This window comes from Bemisia tabaci, chromosome 6 (assembly GCF_918797505.1).
Source record: "Bemisia tabaci chromosome 6, PGI_BMITA_v3".
Lineage (NCBI taxonomy): Eukaryota > Metazoa > Arthropoda > Insecta > Hemiptera > Aleyrodidae > Bemisia > Bemisia tabaci.
In genome coordinates, this window is record NC_092798.1 from 16,955,647 (window position 1) to 16,974,072 (window position 18,426).

Below are 18,426 nucleotides of genomic sequence, written 5' to 3' on the forward strand. Positions count from 1 at the left end.
CGCAAAAAAGTGTAGTAACGAGAAAAATTGATCCACCTGTCTTGAGACACCGACACAAATGCGTTTTTTCGGTGAATGATTGATAATAATGAATATAGTGTTCTTGCTGATACCGTATATCGTAGGCTTGAAAAACGCTGCAAGATTCAATCTGAACTGAACGTGTTACTCCGGATTACAGTAATTTGGGCCGCGCTAAGCAGTAAGGAACCAAACCACATCAGCTGTTGCCGGATTTAACCGAGCAATTCAATTTTTTGCACGAAAACTGTTGAGAGGATTTTTGTGCAAATTTCAGTAAATTTCCTGCATAGTACGAAGCAAATGCCTTAAAATTGTCAAAGGAATCCGCACAATAGTTCCCGGATAAAAAATTAAAATGCCCAGTTGAATTTGGCAATAGCTGATGTGGCTTGGTTCCTTCCGGCTATACGCGGTCCATTTTTCAGCGTGCGTAAAGATGGAGCGTTGGGCTAAAAACGCGATTCAGAAAAATACGCACTTTCTCCCCCGGCAGTAATGCAATGAGAGGATGCTCGCATCAACATGAATATGTCCCCTCTGTTTTTCTGAGAAAGCAGTGGCGTGGCGTGAATTGCGATGTATCGATTGTTCTGCCATTTAAACCTACGGTGAAGAATCGATCGTTAAGGTGTTCGCTGCAAACACCCTGTTTATCGATCCTTTTCCATAGGTTTAAATGACATAACAATCAATTATTTTTCACAAAACACACCACGTCACTGTGAGAAAGGTGTCGCTGAGGGGCTGTTAGGGTACTTTCGGCGGCCCGAAATGTCTGTAATGCCGTCGTTCTGAAGAGAAAAAACCGTGCGAGCGATCGATCAAGATGAGTAACGAAGCCGGTAAACTGGGCGGTCTGCTTTGAGCGGGGGGAAAATATGCGGGAGTGAGAGCCTTCGTCGACTGTCCCACCCACCGGCCGCCGCGACGCTCGCGGACGGGGGATGTTTAGCTGTGTGAGTGTGAGTGTGTTTGTGCCGCGTATCCATAAAATACTTTAAAATGCGACTTCCCCCGATTTCTTGATACTCCTTTTTGTCGGCCTCGTAATTAGGGGGTGGAATAATGTATCAACCATTGTTCTAGCTTTCAACCCCTCACTGGAAAAAAACTCTCTTGGGTCCAGAGTCCCAGACTTTAAAAATAATACTATTGGGGGCCGTTCGAGTATTCTGTTACGCACTTAGGGGGAAGGAGGAGATATACGGTGCGTTACAAGGGGGGATGGGAGTCAAGCCCAGCGATACGTAACAAATATGAGCAGAGGGGGAGGGGGTTGGAACTTGGGGGGAAACGTGCGGAAAATTGAAAATCCCGCCCTTCCCGAATACATTTTGTGAACGGAGGGGGGGACGGGCCAGCGTTACGTAATTCAAAAGAGGGGTGGGGTGAAGGGCTGCGTTACGGATGCGTTACAAAAGGAGGAGGGTCCAAAATTTGGAAAAAGTGCGTTAAGTAATACTTGAACGGCCCCTTGGTCCTTGGTTCAATCGGATTTTTGCTTGAATCGAGAGCCAAGCCTCTTCATTTAAGCGGATTTCCTTTGGACTTAATTCGCTTGAATCGAAGAGTATTTTCTCTGGTCAATTTTTTTTAGAGTCTGGACTCGGAGGGATCCAAGAGAATCATTTTCCAGCATTCTCTCCTTCAGTAAACGCTTTTTGAAATGGACACGGAAAAAACGAGCTTGCATCGGAGACACAAGACGAGTGGGTCAATCCATTGGCGTACCTAACTTTTTTGCATTCCACACTTGCCGGTTCAGTTTCGAGCTGAGAGACGTAAACGGAGTATGTTTCAGCCCCTAACCGCAACGAGGGTCGAGGGATGCAAAAAAGTAAGGTAGATAACGCCGTAGACTTACCCGTCTTGTGTCTTCGAGTCGACGCAAACCGTTTTCCCTGTACAACCTCATGACCGCGTAAAAATTAGGAGTTACTTATAAACAGTCATGAAAAAACCGTTTTGCGTCAGACACATTCAATAATCTTTCTTGTGTCATATCTATCCCAGTTTACGTGGACGCAGGAGAGGTTAAGGAACGCCCACTCGTTGACCTATCCGAAATCTGTCTCCTACGCAAGTTATTCTTTCCGCGTGGGGATTCATAAGTCGTGAGCGATCCAGTATCACCGTTCAAATTGTTTCTGCGGGGAGAATCGAGTAAAAGTTACTGGACGTTTCGCTCCGATAGTCATTAAAGGCACGAAGATTACGATGAAAGTTGTGCATCCTGCTGCAGAAATCACGTTCAACTTACATGCGGGATGCAACTATTTCAACTCCTGAGCCGCTCAAATTGCATCCATCGAATTGGAGGCGAACTAGATTTCTCACGCCCGTTTTCAATTATCCAATTATGAGCGCAAGAGGGGCGCTAACATTCTAGCTTTTGCAAACAAAATGGCGTAGCGCTCTCCTAGACACCCTCCCGTTACGTAATTTGGGGATGGTCCCTGGATGGAAACGAATGCTTGAAAAGTATCGATTTAATACGTACACGAAAGATTGATTGGCTGATGTTTAATTCCATCAAAAATTAACAAGCTGTGTGAGTGCGCTCAACTAGACATATTTTTAAAGGGAATTTAGAGGTGCCAACAGCTGTCTTGCGAAGGGTCGAGGAGGAGGGGTTGAAAATCAAAATAAGTGGATAGTAACGTTATTAATGGGTGCCGCTTTAGGGGAAAACTCACGAGTCGTAAACGATGTGCGCTGCCGTATTAAGGTAAAACGATGAATGAAAATTCGCGCGTTGCTAAATTTTCTCCTATAAATGCACATTTTCTGGAAAATTAATGAATTTTTCTATTCTAATTTTTCAGAGATTTTTATCTGTAACTCAATGTACGTAAAAATTTAAATTCGGAGATCGGAGAAATTTAGATCTAGAGTCTAGACTCTTAAAAACATGAAAAAATACTCTTGATCCAATCAGAATTTTTGCTTAAATCAAAAGGAAATCCGTCTAAATCAAGAGGCTCGGCTCTTCGATTCAAGAAAAAATCTGATTGAATCAAGAGTATTTTTTCTTGTCAATATTCTTAAGAGTTTGGACTCAAGATCCAAAGCGATTATTTTCCAGTGTACAGAGCTTTTCCTTAAGCAGTAGGGTTGTCATAAAGGATGGAGCGAGAGAAAAATATTCGAGTGAGAAGAACTACTGGGCAGTGATAGAGAAAGAGAGCGCGGCACTAAGCATTGACGAGACGAAACCTGTAAATTCCTTTTAAAGTAGGAACAACTTGACAACATCATTATGTATTTTGTGCCTCCTTTTAATGCGTGTGCTTTCCTCCTTCACTCGGAATGGGGGAGACACAAAGCACTTACCACTTGCACTCACGGGAGTTTACTTTTACATGAACCATGACTAGCGTTAACTAGTCGTACCACAATGGCGTCCTGTCCCTCCACTCCGCCGATTGGCTCATGGGGGTGGGGATCGATTACATTCAAATTTTCACATTACAAAATCTCAGATTGGAGAAATAATCTATTGCAACTTTCCCCCATGTCTTACGTATAAACTTTGTAGTATATTGGATTACATTTTGCAATAAGGAACCACTATTTCTGGCTCATTTTAGGGACATCTAGCGCCAGACGCGGGATGAAAAACTCCATGAGTTGCAAAATACACTGCGGGGGTCACTGCGTGAGATCTTCGTTCTCCGGACGATAACACGTAGATGCATTTCAATTTTGCAAAATTCCTCCTCAGGACCAGTATTTTCACTAAGAAACTGTTTGGAATTTCCAGCTCAAAATTTCGCCAACCTTTCCTTTGAGTAAAGGCACAATGCAGCAAAATTGTTGACGGACACTGCATGGTTACATATTTTTGGTAGAAAAAAAATAGCAAATTTTGGAATTCAGGAGTGAGGGAACGTTTATCCGTCCGGGACAACGATGTGTCAAAACGGATAAAGTGAAGTTACAACGCTTTATGCTTTAAAGTAACTGATTTTTTGTTGAAAACTTCACCAATTACTTTCTTTTCAATTAAGTTTTTGTTTTGGCTAGTTATACTTTTGATGGAAAAAAAATTGAGCCAATTTTGGAACCCTGGAGTGGAAGAAGCGTTCGTCCGTCTGGGACAACGATGTCAAAATGGATAAAACATAGTTATGGCGTTTTTACTTTAAAGGTACTGATTTTTAGTTATAAACATCAAATCACTAGGGGGGAAAAAACATTGGATCTAGAGTCCAGACGATGGATTCCGATGGCGATTTGGAGTCGCAGAGCGCTCAGTGCGCTGAGGTAGCGGCTTGATATGTATGTATCTAGAGTCCAGACTCTTGAAAATATTGACAAGAAAAAGGACTCTTGATTCAATCAGATTCAAGCTTAAATCAAAAGGAAATCCGCTCAAATTAAGAGCTTGGTTTTTTATTTAAGCTTAAATCTGATTGAATCAAGAGTATTTTTCCTTGTCGATGTTTTTAAGAGTTTGGACTCTAGATATAATGTGTTTTTTTTCCAGTGAATACTATCCATTTTCTTTCAGGCTTCTGTTTTAGCTGAGGGAGGATTTGTTTTCATCGGCTTACCGTTCACAAATAAACCAAATAAAATAACTTAATAACTAAACTAAATAAAAGGGGACGGAGGAAGCGCAGCATCGTTTTTCGGAGGCTTTGATACCGGAGTCTTGGAATGCCTCAGCGAGGGGACTGCATGCCTGCGAGCGGAATTAAATTTTCAGCGGACGCGTTCCGGCATCAGATCAATACAAACATATATATATATTTATGATAAAAGAGAAGAGGGATGCAAATAGGATGGGGAGACTTACACGAGTGGAGGCATTCTTTGATGGCGGTGGCATCGATGAAGTAGCCGTGGCAAAGGACGCACACCAGCTCCGGATTAACATCCGTCAGCTTCACTCCGGGCATCCTGGCGCCTTTTTAAACACCGCTTTATCTGCAACAAGTCAAATTCATTGGGTCAGTTCGTCTACAGGTATCTCGTAATTCATAGAGGCATCGTCTCATACAAAAATAAGGTGGCTACGCGCTACGCGGCCTAACCCCCAGAAAGCGCTTTGCGCTCCTTAATGGCCCACTTCGCAGGCCCCCGTGAATCAATCTTAATTAATTTAAATTAATTCATCTGCAGCGAGCTCATCTAAGAACTGTATCCTACCGGTAGTCACAAAAATCATGAAAATCGGCCCAGTAAGCAGATTTTCAGAACGAACGGTGACAAAAAATGAAAATTTGCGTTGTTTAAATGAGATAATTTAAGTACAGCTTTATTACGTAATTTATCCAAAATCCTGAGACGTATTTCCAAACCTTGCGAAGATCGAGCTCAGGGAATTATTACGGATTAATTAGCATCTTTTGATAGCTGCAAAAATCATGGTAATCAGCCCAGTAGAATGGTAGAAACGAACTAAGACAAAAAAGTTTCGTCATTTTAATCACTCAGCAGTAAGTCCACACTGTATCGCAAGAAAACAGAATCTCCTTCAGTCAAGAGCAAAACTTCATCCTTTTCCAAAACTTCTATTCTTAAACTTCGTTCGTTATTGGTCCAATACGTTAGCACACAAGCATGCCCAAGATTACGCATACTGCTGTTTCGCTTAGTATGCAATGCATAAAGCTCTTTCCATGGCTGTCTTCAAATATTGCGTCGCAATGAGCGTTCCGAATTGCGTCCGGAAGTCACGCCTACTGTATTTGAACTATATCCACGTCATTTTCCGATATTTTCATGTTTTCCTAAACTTTTAAAAATTTCCCGATTTTTCTTTCGGTTTTCCTGGCTATGGCAACCCTGGAAAAGTCTTCTCGGCTATTATTCATCACTGAAAAAAAGTAGCTTGGATCCGAGTCCAGATTCTTGAAAAACAATGTCAAGAAAAAATACTTTTGATTCAATCGGATTTTTGCTTGAATCGAAAGGAAATCCGCTTAAATTAAGAGGCTTGTTTCTCGATTTAAAGCAAAGATCCGATTGAATCGGGAGTATTTTACTTGCCAATGTTTTCAAGAGTCTAGACTCTAGATCCAAGCGACTTTTTTTTTCCAGTGCACGATTTTACGAAGAGCGGAGGATTCGTTCGCTAGATCGCTACTGGACCATTTCCTCGAAACTTCATTACTGACTACGCTGCTCTCTTGAACAAGACGGGAGTGGAAGCCGAGGTTATGGATCCGCATTTAAAACAACTCGTCGGCCGTCGTCGTCGCGTCGGCGGCAGCGAAAACTGCGAGCGCAGCGCAGTCTCGTGCTCCGCAATTGCCATCGAATGCAAATGAAACGGATGAATAATTGATGATTTTTACGTCCGGAGACGGAGACCTAGCGGAGTCGAAGGAGAAAAGAGGGGTTAAAAAGTGCCAACTTATCGGCACGAGTCAGCGAAATAGATTTCGCAAAAAAACAAAAAGTACACGGGCGCGGAGACTCTCCCTGCACTTTTTTCTCCTCAGCGTTCGCAACTTCGATAAGATTCGGATTTTAGTTTCAAAGTTCCGAGCCTCCTTAGAAAGTTGTGCCCGGTTCTATCTCATCAATCATCAACACTACGAGACTTTTGTACGGACAGTTAAGAACTGAATCGGAAGCTCCGAATTGGAAAGAAAAAACGGCAATTGCAAGTTTCGGGCGGAGAGTAGTTCCGAACGTCAAAAGAAAATTCGCTTAGGGGCCGTCCATAAATTACGTCACGCACTTTTTCGGCATTTTTGACCCCCTCCCCTCCTCGTAACGATTTTGTGACGTAGGTTCCTATCCTTTGACACGTAAAAACACAATGGCGTAACGCTCTACTCGACCCCCTCGCCCCTTGAGCGTTTCGTAATTTATGACGGCCTCTTAGAGAAGGCAGTGACTGCCACTGAGAAAAAAGAAACGGTCGTAAGAACCGTGGTACAATGTCCCACATCGGCGGTACTGAGCGCGACTAGAAATGTCCTGGGGCACCAGGAACGATTATCGATTTCCCAGATTTCAACAAAGTGAACCAGGAATCCCCAAAAATGACTTTTTTTGCATTTCTTTTTTTTTTTGGCTTCTATTCCTGTTTATATAGTAACTCGGGAATCTACAGCCATCTATAGACATGAGTTTCAACATAGATATTATTTTATTGTCAGTGGACATCAGAGGGATTTTGGCACATCCATGCTCCGGCTTTCAAATTTTCAGGGATTAAGGTCCAGTAGAATCTGTTTCTGCAGATCCACTCGTCACTTCCGTGAAAATTTGTCACCACCACCGGGATTCGAACCCGGCACTTATAGATCTAGAGTCAGACGCGCTGCATGAGCGTTAGGCCAACCCGGCCGGCTAAAAATGACTTTCAACAAGGTGTCTGCAGAAAATACGAAAAATTGCGCCGTAAATTGCTAGGTTACCATCGAAGATATTCGACGCGCGTGATTTTTCATTCTAAAATGCACTACCTACCTACAAATTGTGATAATCGATTAATTTCGATCCACTGTGATTATCAATCGAGAACTCAATTTTCGATTGATCGGACTGATCGCCTTTTCGGAAAATTCTGTATGAACTGTCCGTTTTTGATATCGTCAGCGGCGCTTTGACTTGGCGCGGCGTGGCGCTTGGAGGCGTCGTCGTCGTCATGGCGACGCCGACGCCGGGACCCCTGGGCCGCGTGCGTGAGCGAGATAAAATAACGCGACTCGGAGTCGAGAATCGAGACGCGATGGTGGCGGTGGGGTGGACGAGGACCGCGGACCACCACTCGACGACCGGCGAGACCTCCACTGACACTCTCCAGAATCCTAATCGGCTCCGGATCCGGACAGGACCCGTTTCCAGATTGGGACCGGTGAGGAGAAGGAGGAGGGGGGATGCTCCCAGTATAAACAGGCGCCAGAGGGGGTGGGGGAGGGGTCGCGTACCCCCGCCTACCCCTGCTGCGGAACAGCTGCGGCCCCGCTCCGGCATTGCATCGGATTGTGACCGGTGGCCACTTGACACCGAGGAGGACGACACGCGACAGAGCGGCACCGGCCTACGATGGAACGAGTCGTGGGGAGTCGTCGTGGGGAAGTCGAATTTGAAAAGGCAAAAACCGTGAATTTCGGTGTTGCATTGTACCATTGTAAAGTACCCCGCACACTCCTAATAAGAATGTGTGCCCTGTTCGATTTTCAGTTTTTATTATGGATTTAAACTCGTCTATGGATGCTGATGAAAAGTCATCATTGCGCCAACTTGCTACAAGGCACCGTTTTCGAGGGCAGCGCGGCAATTCAGAATCGAAACTATCTCTCTATCTTTCAGCACCGGCTGAACACGAAGAAAAAACAGGAAAACCTCGGCGGGTTCAGGTACCACTACAATGCCGAGCAATCTGCCGTACTAAGGAAAACCGTCGTATGAACTTTCGAGAGTTGCCAAATCTCTTTCGATAAAATGTTGATTTTTGAAGAAGGCTATGAACATTTTTCCTTGGAATTTTCAGGATCTTTCGGTGAAATTGCGAACAAAATTATCTGAAAAATTGCAAGAAAAATACTCACAAATTTTCCCATAAATTCGTGCTTTACGCAAAGAAATTTGGCAACGCCCAAAGGTTCATACGGCGTTTTTCATTAGCACGGCAGTAGTCTTATCTCGGATTCTGCAAGACTTTTCGTTTCACCTGGTTTCACCGTCCAAATCAGTCCCTTTATTTTCTCTTCGACTTTCTTCCTTATCAGTTACCACTCACCGGCTGAAGTTTTCCTAGTTAAATTGCAAGTCGCCCTCATTAATTAAGTGATGATTGAACCTTAAAACGCGAAAACGGGGCCTCGTAGGAAGTTGGCGCAATTATGACTTTTGATCAGCATCCATCGAGAGACGAGTTTAAATCAATAAAAAAAATTGAAAATCGAACAGGGCACATATTCCCATTAAGAGTGTGCGGGATCCCTTCAAAAGGCGTCTACTGTCTCTTGAGGGGAACTTTACGAGAAGAAACGACCTACCTACCTACGAAACGACTTATGCTCCTCAAACTTTCTCATCTCAGTATCCACGGACCACGAATACTCAAGGATTTTCAATTGCATGCTTGACTTCCCGAATGAACTCTTACCACCGCCACCGTCCACCGTGCATGGGGCCGAGAAACCGCAAGCTGTCATGTGCGTAAGAAAACCGATGTGTCAATATTGGGGCGTTTGACAGATTTCTACCGTTAAAACATACATTTTGGAGAAAAACTATGGATGTTTGAGGGGATTGGAGGACAAGGCGCATAAGGGCAGTTTTTGCTACTTCGAGAAATGCGTGTTTGAAGTTTCGAAATTACATGGATCTTGATGGCGGTAAAAAGTTCAAACTGACTTTTTGATGCTTAAACATTGAAATCAGGGAGCGAATTTTTCATAGAATATGCATTGAGACTAGTTTTACTTGAAATCAATAATACCTAAATTTTTTCAAAAACTGCAGCACTTATGCGCCTTTGTCCTCCAAGCCCTTCAATTCTCCTTGAAATGTTTACATATTTTAGATAAAATTGCGAAGAAAATTACTTAAAAAATTGAGGGGAATATATTCGCAAATTTTCCTGAAAAGTACGTATCATTAAAGAAAGTTTAGCGATATCCTCAGGTGTGTACGGCGTTCTTTCTTATGACGGTAGCGCATGGGACAAGATACATAATAGGGAGAAGTCAAACATGGAATATCTGACGAAACCCTTAAATTTTGGAGTGTCTCCTATTGGAATTTCACGAGAAAACTATTCAAACCACTTTTAAACTTTTCCATTTAGTATAAACAATGATATGAGCGTTTAACGTTTCCATATCGTATCCGAACTCCTGCATTGACCCGCTAATAACGTGGACTACAATCAATTTCTTGAACACCATGGCAAGGGAAAATAGTTATTTTGTAGGGGCAGAATTCATCTGGGCGACCGAGGAAATTGCTTCATTTTTTGTGCCGGGACTATAGTTTGACGTATTTCCGGTTAACAACTATGAAGAGAGACCTAATACCCACACCGTACATTTTTAACGATCACGTTCGCACGCACATGTTTCCGATGAACACCAAGAGAGGTGGATTTTGACGGTCGTAATTAAGAGAGTGACAGACTATTAAAGAGTTTAGGACTGAATCCGGAATCTCTACAGTATTAGAGCAGGGACATGTAGAATTCGTTTCTGACGCCCCCCCCCCTCCCCCTTTTGATTAGGGACCTTTTGCGTATACAAAACAATTGATAAACCACTGCTGTCGACCAAAAACAACACAGAAACCGTGAAATGTTAAAAATAATTTTGTGGCTTATAAAAAAAGGCGGTTTGCTGTTCTTCTTCTTAAAGTTACAAAATGTTCATGTTGTACACTATTAAGTCTAAGGGTTGCATTATCAGGGATAATTCACAAGAAAATCAGTGGAGCTACTTGTAAACTTTTTCGTCTCGTATTAACGAATTGGAGCGCGTTAAACAGAAAGGAGCCAAGCCACATCAGCTATTACCAAATTTACTGGGACGAATTAATGTTTTACATGAAAACGGTGGGGCGGATTTTCGTGCAAATTTCAGTGAATTTGGAAATAGCTGATGTGGCTTGCTAGGTCTGAGTTACGTGGGAAAATATTCCAGCTCCTGGGAGCTCAAATTGCAAATACGAAAACAAAAGGAGATTTGCATGATTGCGGGGAATTACGACTCAGCAGTCTTGAAAAGCCTTTTAAGTCTACACATCATGTTCTTCCATCGACTCCCTCTACTGTGCGACGCTATTAATTTCTCAGATATAGACGGCGCAAATTGTTCACGCGTTGTGAAGTGTCACCGTCACCTACAACGAATTCGGGCTCCGTTGCGGCGCGACGCTATAAACAGTAGCGTCGTGCATTAGTCTGCAATATACATTGTATCTACTGTGCCTGAACTCTTTATCAACATTTGCCGCCTTCCGGCCGACCGAGCGGAGTTTCAATAGCTCCTGAAATAGGACCACCCGTTGGCGACTTTTGCTTCGCTTAGCTTTCCTCCTCGTTCAGATTGCAAATCGATGATGAGACTGCAGAAATACTTGTTTTACAAATTGCGGCGTTGCAGATTTCTTGTCATCCCTTACTTCCTGCACAGAAAACCACTGAACGTGATTTAAATATTTCATTACTTCGTCATTGCTTTTCTACTCGTGAAAGAAATGGACAAAAAATACGTGCAGATGATTGATAGCCATCGACTTCAATTCGGCGTTTCCCTAACGAGGGCACATAACTTCATTCCAACGTTACAAAATTAACAGAAGAAATTTTGATTTTTAACGAAAGTAAATCTGTACAATTTTTGTCCAAAATTTGGCTGAAATTTTCACGAGATCATAAGAAAAATCAGCGAAATATTCATTGTCAGTTAGAGGTACCCAATATCTCTCTGGTAACACTGTAATTCGCGAGGGTAAATTTGGCAACATGGAGATGTAGTTACGTTCTTTCGTGGGAGGAACGCCGAATTACTCATTCATTTACCAAGCGCTAATCCCCGTCTCAGAATTTGGTCATTTTTGTGTACTGAACTATTCAGGTCCAGTTAAACGATCAAATTGAGCCATCAAATTGGGCCTCTCATTGGCCGCATACTCACCTCAGGTCTTTTTCCACCAATCAGAGCTTCAGTTTGATGGCTTAATTTGATCGTGTAACTGAACCTTTCAACCCGAATCCCAACTTCAACTGCATGTTCCAATATTCCGACTTGGTAGTTACATTACATCATGCGATGGTTCCACCCTGAGCATGTAGACTGTTTATCGTCACCCGGACGAAGGAACGCAACTCCATTACAATGTTGCCAAATTGACTGAAATAAATAATTTGTGTTACAAAAATGTAATCGAGTAATTTTTATCAAGTTTTCTCATTTTTGCACGAAATCTGAGACCAGTGACATTTTCAATTAGAATTTAGAAATTTCCAAGATTCTCCTGGTTGATACGCAATTTGCGAGAGAAAATTTGGGCAAATTGAAATAGAGTTGCGTTCCTTCGTGAGGGAAACTTTTTTTTTTTTTTTTTTTTTGTCGCGCTAGGTGGTTTTAAAATTTTCAAGGAAAACCCAGACCCGTAGTGAAGTTTTGCCGAACAACAAAGCTGCACTAGAAATATTCAGAAAAAATTTGAAAGAGCGTAGTGAAACTAGAAAAATTATTGTGGAAACGACGTGTTATGATATCGTTTTGCCGATCTTGATAAGGGCGGCAGAATTTAACGGTATTACATCGAATGACGTAGCCCCTAAATCAGCTCATAAGGGATTCAACACGTAACAGGAGTGGAGGGCTCTGCATTGCATTCGCGTTATTACGCGCAGTGCTCGGCGCCACGCTGCTCTGACACGTCACTGATTAAGAGTGAGTGTATTTATTTATCTATTCGCCTTCACTTGCCTCGCGCGCCGGCCGTATCCCCCCCCCCCCCCCCCCGCCCTCCGCCACCCTTCACTCCGCTTTTCCCCTCAACGCGACCGGTCTTTAAAAAAGCCGAGCATAATTTATTACACTATTTGACCCTCTGCAGTTCCTGATATCAATTTCTCTTATCTTTACCGTTTGAACTAAACGACTGGTCGCTGTTTATTCAATTCTTTCGTTTGGCTCTTGAATGGGCTTTTGGTGTGTTTGAATGATGTAACGATGCGTAGTTGATGACGTGGATTGATTCACCTGAAAAGCTTTCGTGGTAATTTCAGAATTCCAATAATCTCTGAACTTTGACGCGTTCGCATTTCAGGGTAATTTTGAATAAACTCAGGCTTAAAAATTGGGGGATTTAATGAATGGTTAGGAAACTATTTATTGAAAGTGAGACATATTATTTTCTCAACAAGAAACGGGACGCGAACCAGCCGGTCGCGAGCACGAGCAGTCGCGAATAAAGCGAGACGGCTGCGAATTCAAGCTTTCAAAATGGGAAGGTCGGCCCACCGCCCACCGCGCTAGCGTGAAAATTGCGTGATGTTGTTTTCAAACCACAAGGATTTGAGAACAAGGAGACAAAATTAGGAAGAAAATGAATTTAAGGGAACATCATTACTTACTATACTATGAAAGTTTGAGGGAAAACAGTTATCAAAATTTGAAGGAATCTTCGGGAAAAGAGAGGGCTAAGGTATTTTTGCATCCCCGTGCTGGTTTTTCAGGACCTCTAAATTTCTTCATCCGAATGACATTTTCAACTCATTGTCAGTAGAACAATCATGAATCATCATTTGTATCTGTCTGTTGGACAATTGTAGACTAAGAAGAGATGAAACCTTGTGACTGGCTTGTTGTATCGTTCAGATAACTTGGATAACTTGGTACGCTGAGAACGGTCAGAGGACGCACGCTTTAATAGACTGTCAGACAAGGTACGAATTTAAGCATTCTGATAAATGTGTCCTAATTAAATTTTCATGTAGAACACGACTCTTGAAGAAAATTACTGAAATCAACTCCTAACTAGGATAACGTTTTCATTTGACATTGGTTATGGGAATTTTGAATTGCCCGCACTTTTCTGTGTGGGTCAAATCGCGCCTCACGACAGTTTTGGCAGGCTTCTCAATCGAGTATTGTTCCTTTCCCACCCTTAATCGTTCAGAGTGTAAACAATTTGCTATAGCTGATTGTGAGCCAAAGTGGCAAGACTGAGGTTGCCAGATTTCATATAGCACAGATTATCATTGTTAAGTTTAGTGTGCGATTTGACTCACGTAGACTATTGTTTTCATGAGCGGGAGATTTGAGTTCCGCGTCAAGAAACATAAAATATCTTAGATGGGAGTTTAATTCGGTGATTTTCGTTGCGCAACTCTTGTTCTACATAAAATTTTGGGGAAGGACACACGTAGGCAGAATGCTTAACTTCGCACCTTGTCTGGTGGCCCATTGGGGATTATTCATGCACTGGAAAAAAACGCATTGGATCTAGAGTCCATACTCTTGAAAACATTGACAAGAAAAAGTACTCTTGATTCAATCAGATTTAAGCTTGAATCAAAAGGAAATCCGCTCAAATTAAGAGGCTTGGTTCTTGGTTTAAGCTTAAATCTGATCGAATCAAGAGTATTTTTTTTTCTTGTCGATGTTTTTAAGAGTCAGGTCTCCAGATCCAATGTGTTTTTTTTTTCCAGTGCTCTGTGCGGTGTCTGAGAATCTCCGCCTCTGTGTTATTTTTTTTAAAGGAGAGCAAATTTACACCATTCCTCGAAGTTCATGCATAATTTTCTTCGCACAGAGAAGAAAAATCCCGGCAGTTTTGAAGAATTGCCGTTGAGTGGTGACGGAATTGACTCAAACAGCAAGTTCAATACTTAAAAATTTCGACAATTTTCCGCGGGAAACCCCCCAAACCCACCTTGCCCCCCCCCCCCCTTAAGAGGTGTCTAGATCCACCGATGTGCCGATAAAACACGTGCAATCGCTCGGGTTTCTAATTATTCGCCTTGATACTCGCGGAACCCGAACCCAGGCCGGCAACGATAACGAGCGGATCCGAAATCGGAATCGAAGTTGGCTGTTCGGTGTGCACGAGTGCCGAGATGGATCGAGACGATAGAGGCACGCGGGGAGGATCCGGGCCCCGGGGGAGGGGGATGGAATAGGAAGAGGATAAGCGACGAGCGGTGTTGCCGCTCGGTGCGCGTCTCGCAGGGTCCCCGTGCCTGGCGCACGACAGACGGAGCGGCTGCCGCGGAGCAGGTCTCGTCGTCTGGCCCGTGGCGGGTGGGGGCGGGGGCCAAACTCCGCCGGGGCCCGGTTCTCCCCGACCTCCGAAAGCCGCTTTCGGTGGTTTTCCACGTACCGCCGTGAAAAATGACGGTCCTCCCGGCCGACCGGTTTCCGAACGTGTGGGAGCCTGCTTTGGGAGGCCCATTTTTGGGCTTCGCGAAAAATTCAGGGGCATCGTTCATGTCAGAGACGGTCAGACCCCGTGTTACTACCTTCACTTAGGTATTAAAATTTCTCTTGCAAGGCATCGTTCAGTTTCGCTAAGGCACCGTCCATAAATTACGTGTAAACGTTCTAGGAGGGAGGGGGAGGGGGTCGAGGAGATCGTGCGCCATATATTTTTACGTGTAAAAGGATAGAGACCTACGTCATAAAAGCGGTACCGGTTGAGGGGAGGTAGAGGGGGTGAAAAATACCGAAAAAGTGCGGTACGTAATACACGGACGGCCATAAATGACTAATGACTAAAGAGCTAGGCGGTTGGTTTAGCAATCCTAACTTAAAAGCAGGAAGCTCCAAACGCATTCGCGTCGGAAAGCGGCTCTGGCGACGGTAGGTAGTTGTTACGCGTTTACGGTTTCCTTGGTAACCTTTGTTTGCTATCAGCTGATGTCGAGTAGTATGACTAGGAAGCTCCAACCACGGCATTCTTCGAAAAAAGCGCGAAAACTTATAGATTTGAATTTTCAAATTTTAAACGTAAAGTACATTTTTTCCAGTGCGAGATTAAAGCACAGACCCGTTTTGAATTATTGACAGTATCACACTGAGAAAAAGCTATGGTTTATAAACCTATTAGTGGTAAATATGGAACACCTATAATAGTCGTAAATAAACTAATGATTCTCGGTCTGTGAACCATACTAAGGTCTCTGTACCTAATTAAGGTACAGAGACCATAACTAAGGTATATGTGCTATTATTATATGTAGAGGTACTACTATTAGTGGTGTTCCATATTTACCTCTAATAGGTTTATAAGCCATAGTTTTTTCTCAGTGCACCATGATTCCAAAAATACACTACACAACATAGCATTCGCTCACAGGAAAAAGATATCAATTAAAATAAAATCAGTCCCCCCTAAACAGCAGAAAATGGCGCCGATTCCCATCAACCAACACGCGGTCTCTCCAATGTAACATGGTCCGTTGATACTCCCCAGCTGGGACCGTCCGGAATAGACCGTATTCGATAACGGTTCGGTGTATCGTTTGGTTCAAAACAATAGAACATAACCTCAAACCAAACAGTAGGGATTTAAGTTGGAAAAGCTGAAAATGAGAAATTTCCTGACAATTTCACTTTGAATTGGCATTTGGTGCTCAAAAGAATGAAAAACCTGTTACAAAAGACCCGTTCTCTTACATTTCTGAATTTACTTTTGAGGCTATGTTTATGTTTTGAACCAATCGATATCGATACAATCTCAGCCGTTTGATGTATCGAATACGATCTATAGCAGCTCTAGTGCAAGCACCAGAGCCGCTAAAAGGCTTGAGTTCGAAAAGTGGTAACCACGACAATATATTGACTGCTTATAAGCAGTCATCATTTGGCGAATTTTACGAGACTTTTGGCTCAATAGTTGCTCATCAACCGTAGATCGATAGACATAGGCGGATCCAGACACCTCGAATGGGACCTAATTTTTTTCTCAGCGCACCATCCATGGGGGTAGGAGGTTGTCGGAAAAAATGTTTGAATTTTAGAGCATCTAATATGCAGTTTCAGTCAATCTCTTCATGAGTAATTACCAAACATGAGCATCTTTCCTTCCTCTTTACCTCCGTTTATTTTTCTCTCTCTTTCTTCTTTTCTTCTTCATCCCTTTCTTCGCGCGGGCGAGCGTGAAGGTGTGCGTGCGCTCCCTCAAAGAAGAACGAGTAGAAAGCGCTCAGAGACTTCCCATTTTTCAGATTTGCTTTCCCATTCTGGAAAACCTCTTCTTCCTAAGAAATGTCAAAATTATGACATTTTTATGGTTGTGTACGTTCAAATTACTATGATTATACGAAAAAACCGTGATTTTCACCGCGGTTTTACGAAAAAACGTGTGATTTTCACCATGGTTTTACGATAAAAAACCCTTAATATTCACCGCTGTGAGGCCAACACAACGCGATTTTGCCGGCTTTCCAATTTTTTTTAAAAAAAAAAACCGTTCCCGGGGCCTTCCCATTTTCACACGTGACCCGCACCCGGTTGCGGGGTCGAGAGATTCTTGCACTCCCGGTGGGCATTATTCACGATCTCGTACTTCGATATCCTTCTACTAAAACTTTTCGTAGTGGAAACACCGATCACGAAGGTAGGCCTGCGAGAACTGTTTCAATAGTTCTAGATGAAAACATAAATGGGGGGAAAAGTTATATTGCGGGCCATTGTTGAAATCGCCTCCTAACATGAAGAGGTATTAGTACGGTCCCCGTGTTTCAGCCTCCAGCACACGCTCGGATTATGCAAAACAGGGGGATGATGTTTATTCCCTCTCGTTTTTCTCAATTACCTTACAAATAACACCCTCTCCTCATCATACACTTTTTGTGTTACGTTGATGAGCTATAATATTTTGGACACGCGGTCATAAAACTTGAGCCGACATTTTGTCAGTCATTTTTCGGTGACTCACGGAAAAAAAAAACTTCGTGCGTAGGGCCCGAAGTTGAGGTTGTATGGATTTCAGAAGTTTTCGGATCACGCATCCGAAAACTTGAGGTCCAGCTGCCGAAGTTGGGGTCAGACATCTAAAAACTTCGGTTAATACTTACCGAGGGGTTTGGGTCACACATCTGAAGTACTCCGGTGCATACATAAGTACTTCAGATGCCTGACCCGAACTTTAGCAGCTGGGCCTCAAGTTTTCGGATGCGTGATCCGAAAACTTCAGAGATTAACACAGCCGTGCTAAGGAAAAACGCAGTATAAACATTCAGGCGTTGCCACATTTCTTTTAGTAAATCAGGAATTTTCGGGAAAATTTGTAAAAAAATGTCTTCCAATATCTTTTAGATAATTTTGTTCGCATTTCACATAAAGTTTTGAAAATTTCAAGGAAAAATATTCATAGCATTCTTCGAAAATAAACATTGTACCGAAGGTAATTTGGCAACTCTCGAATGTTCATACGGTGTTTTTCCTTAACACGGCAGCATATGACCTCAACTTCGGGTCCCATGCACGAAGTTTTTTTCTCCGTGCTGAAAATTAAGTGGATACCCCCGGCAGCTTGAAAGAACGAGTTACCTAGACCTATATGGGGAAAGAAAAGATCGGATCAAACGACGTCAGATTTGGGATTTTGGTGGAGCAAAGCATGACCTCACTTTTTAGTAGTACACACAGGGATTTTATTCATAAAAGGACAGATGCGTAAAGAGACCTTACATCCTCTATAGATGGTGCGAACGACGACGACTGAGGGAAAAGTATGCCCGGCCCCGGCCAACTAGGCCTCAATGCAACATGAGACTCCTTATCATTTTGCTAAAGATATACCTTGCAGCCTTGCACTGTTGTCGTTTTAACTCGTAAGGAGACAAAAAGCATTAATCTCGACGAACGACACAACAGAAAATGGCACCATTCAACAGAAATTTACGCGCCAATAATTTAAGCAACCCTTTTATGATTATGAAATTGGCGCGTCTCTCTGCTCCGGGCGAACAGTGCGAAC

General features: G+C 43.0%; 1 protein-coding gene across 1 annotated transcript in view; it reads right to left on the bottom strand.

Annotated features, from left to right (window-relative positions):
• Positions 1–18,426, bottom strand: part of LOC109039160 (uncharacterized) — a 52,763-nt gene that overhangs the window by 21,084 nt on the left and 13,253 nt on the right. The window contains exon 3 of the mRNA XM_072301165.1: positions 4,826–4,956. Within this exon, the coding sequence (XP_072157266.1) occupies positions 4,826–4,928 (103 nt within the window). The 5' untranslated portion in view covers positions 4,929–4,956. The remainder of the gene's footprint in view (positions 1–4,825; positions 4,957–18,426) is intronic.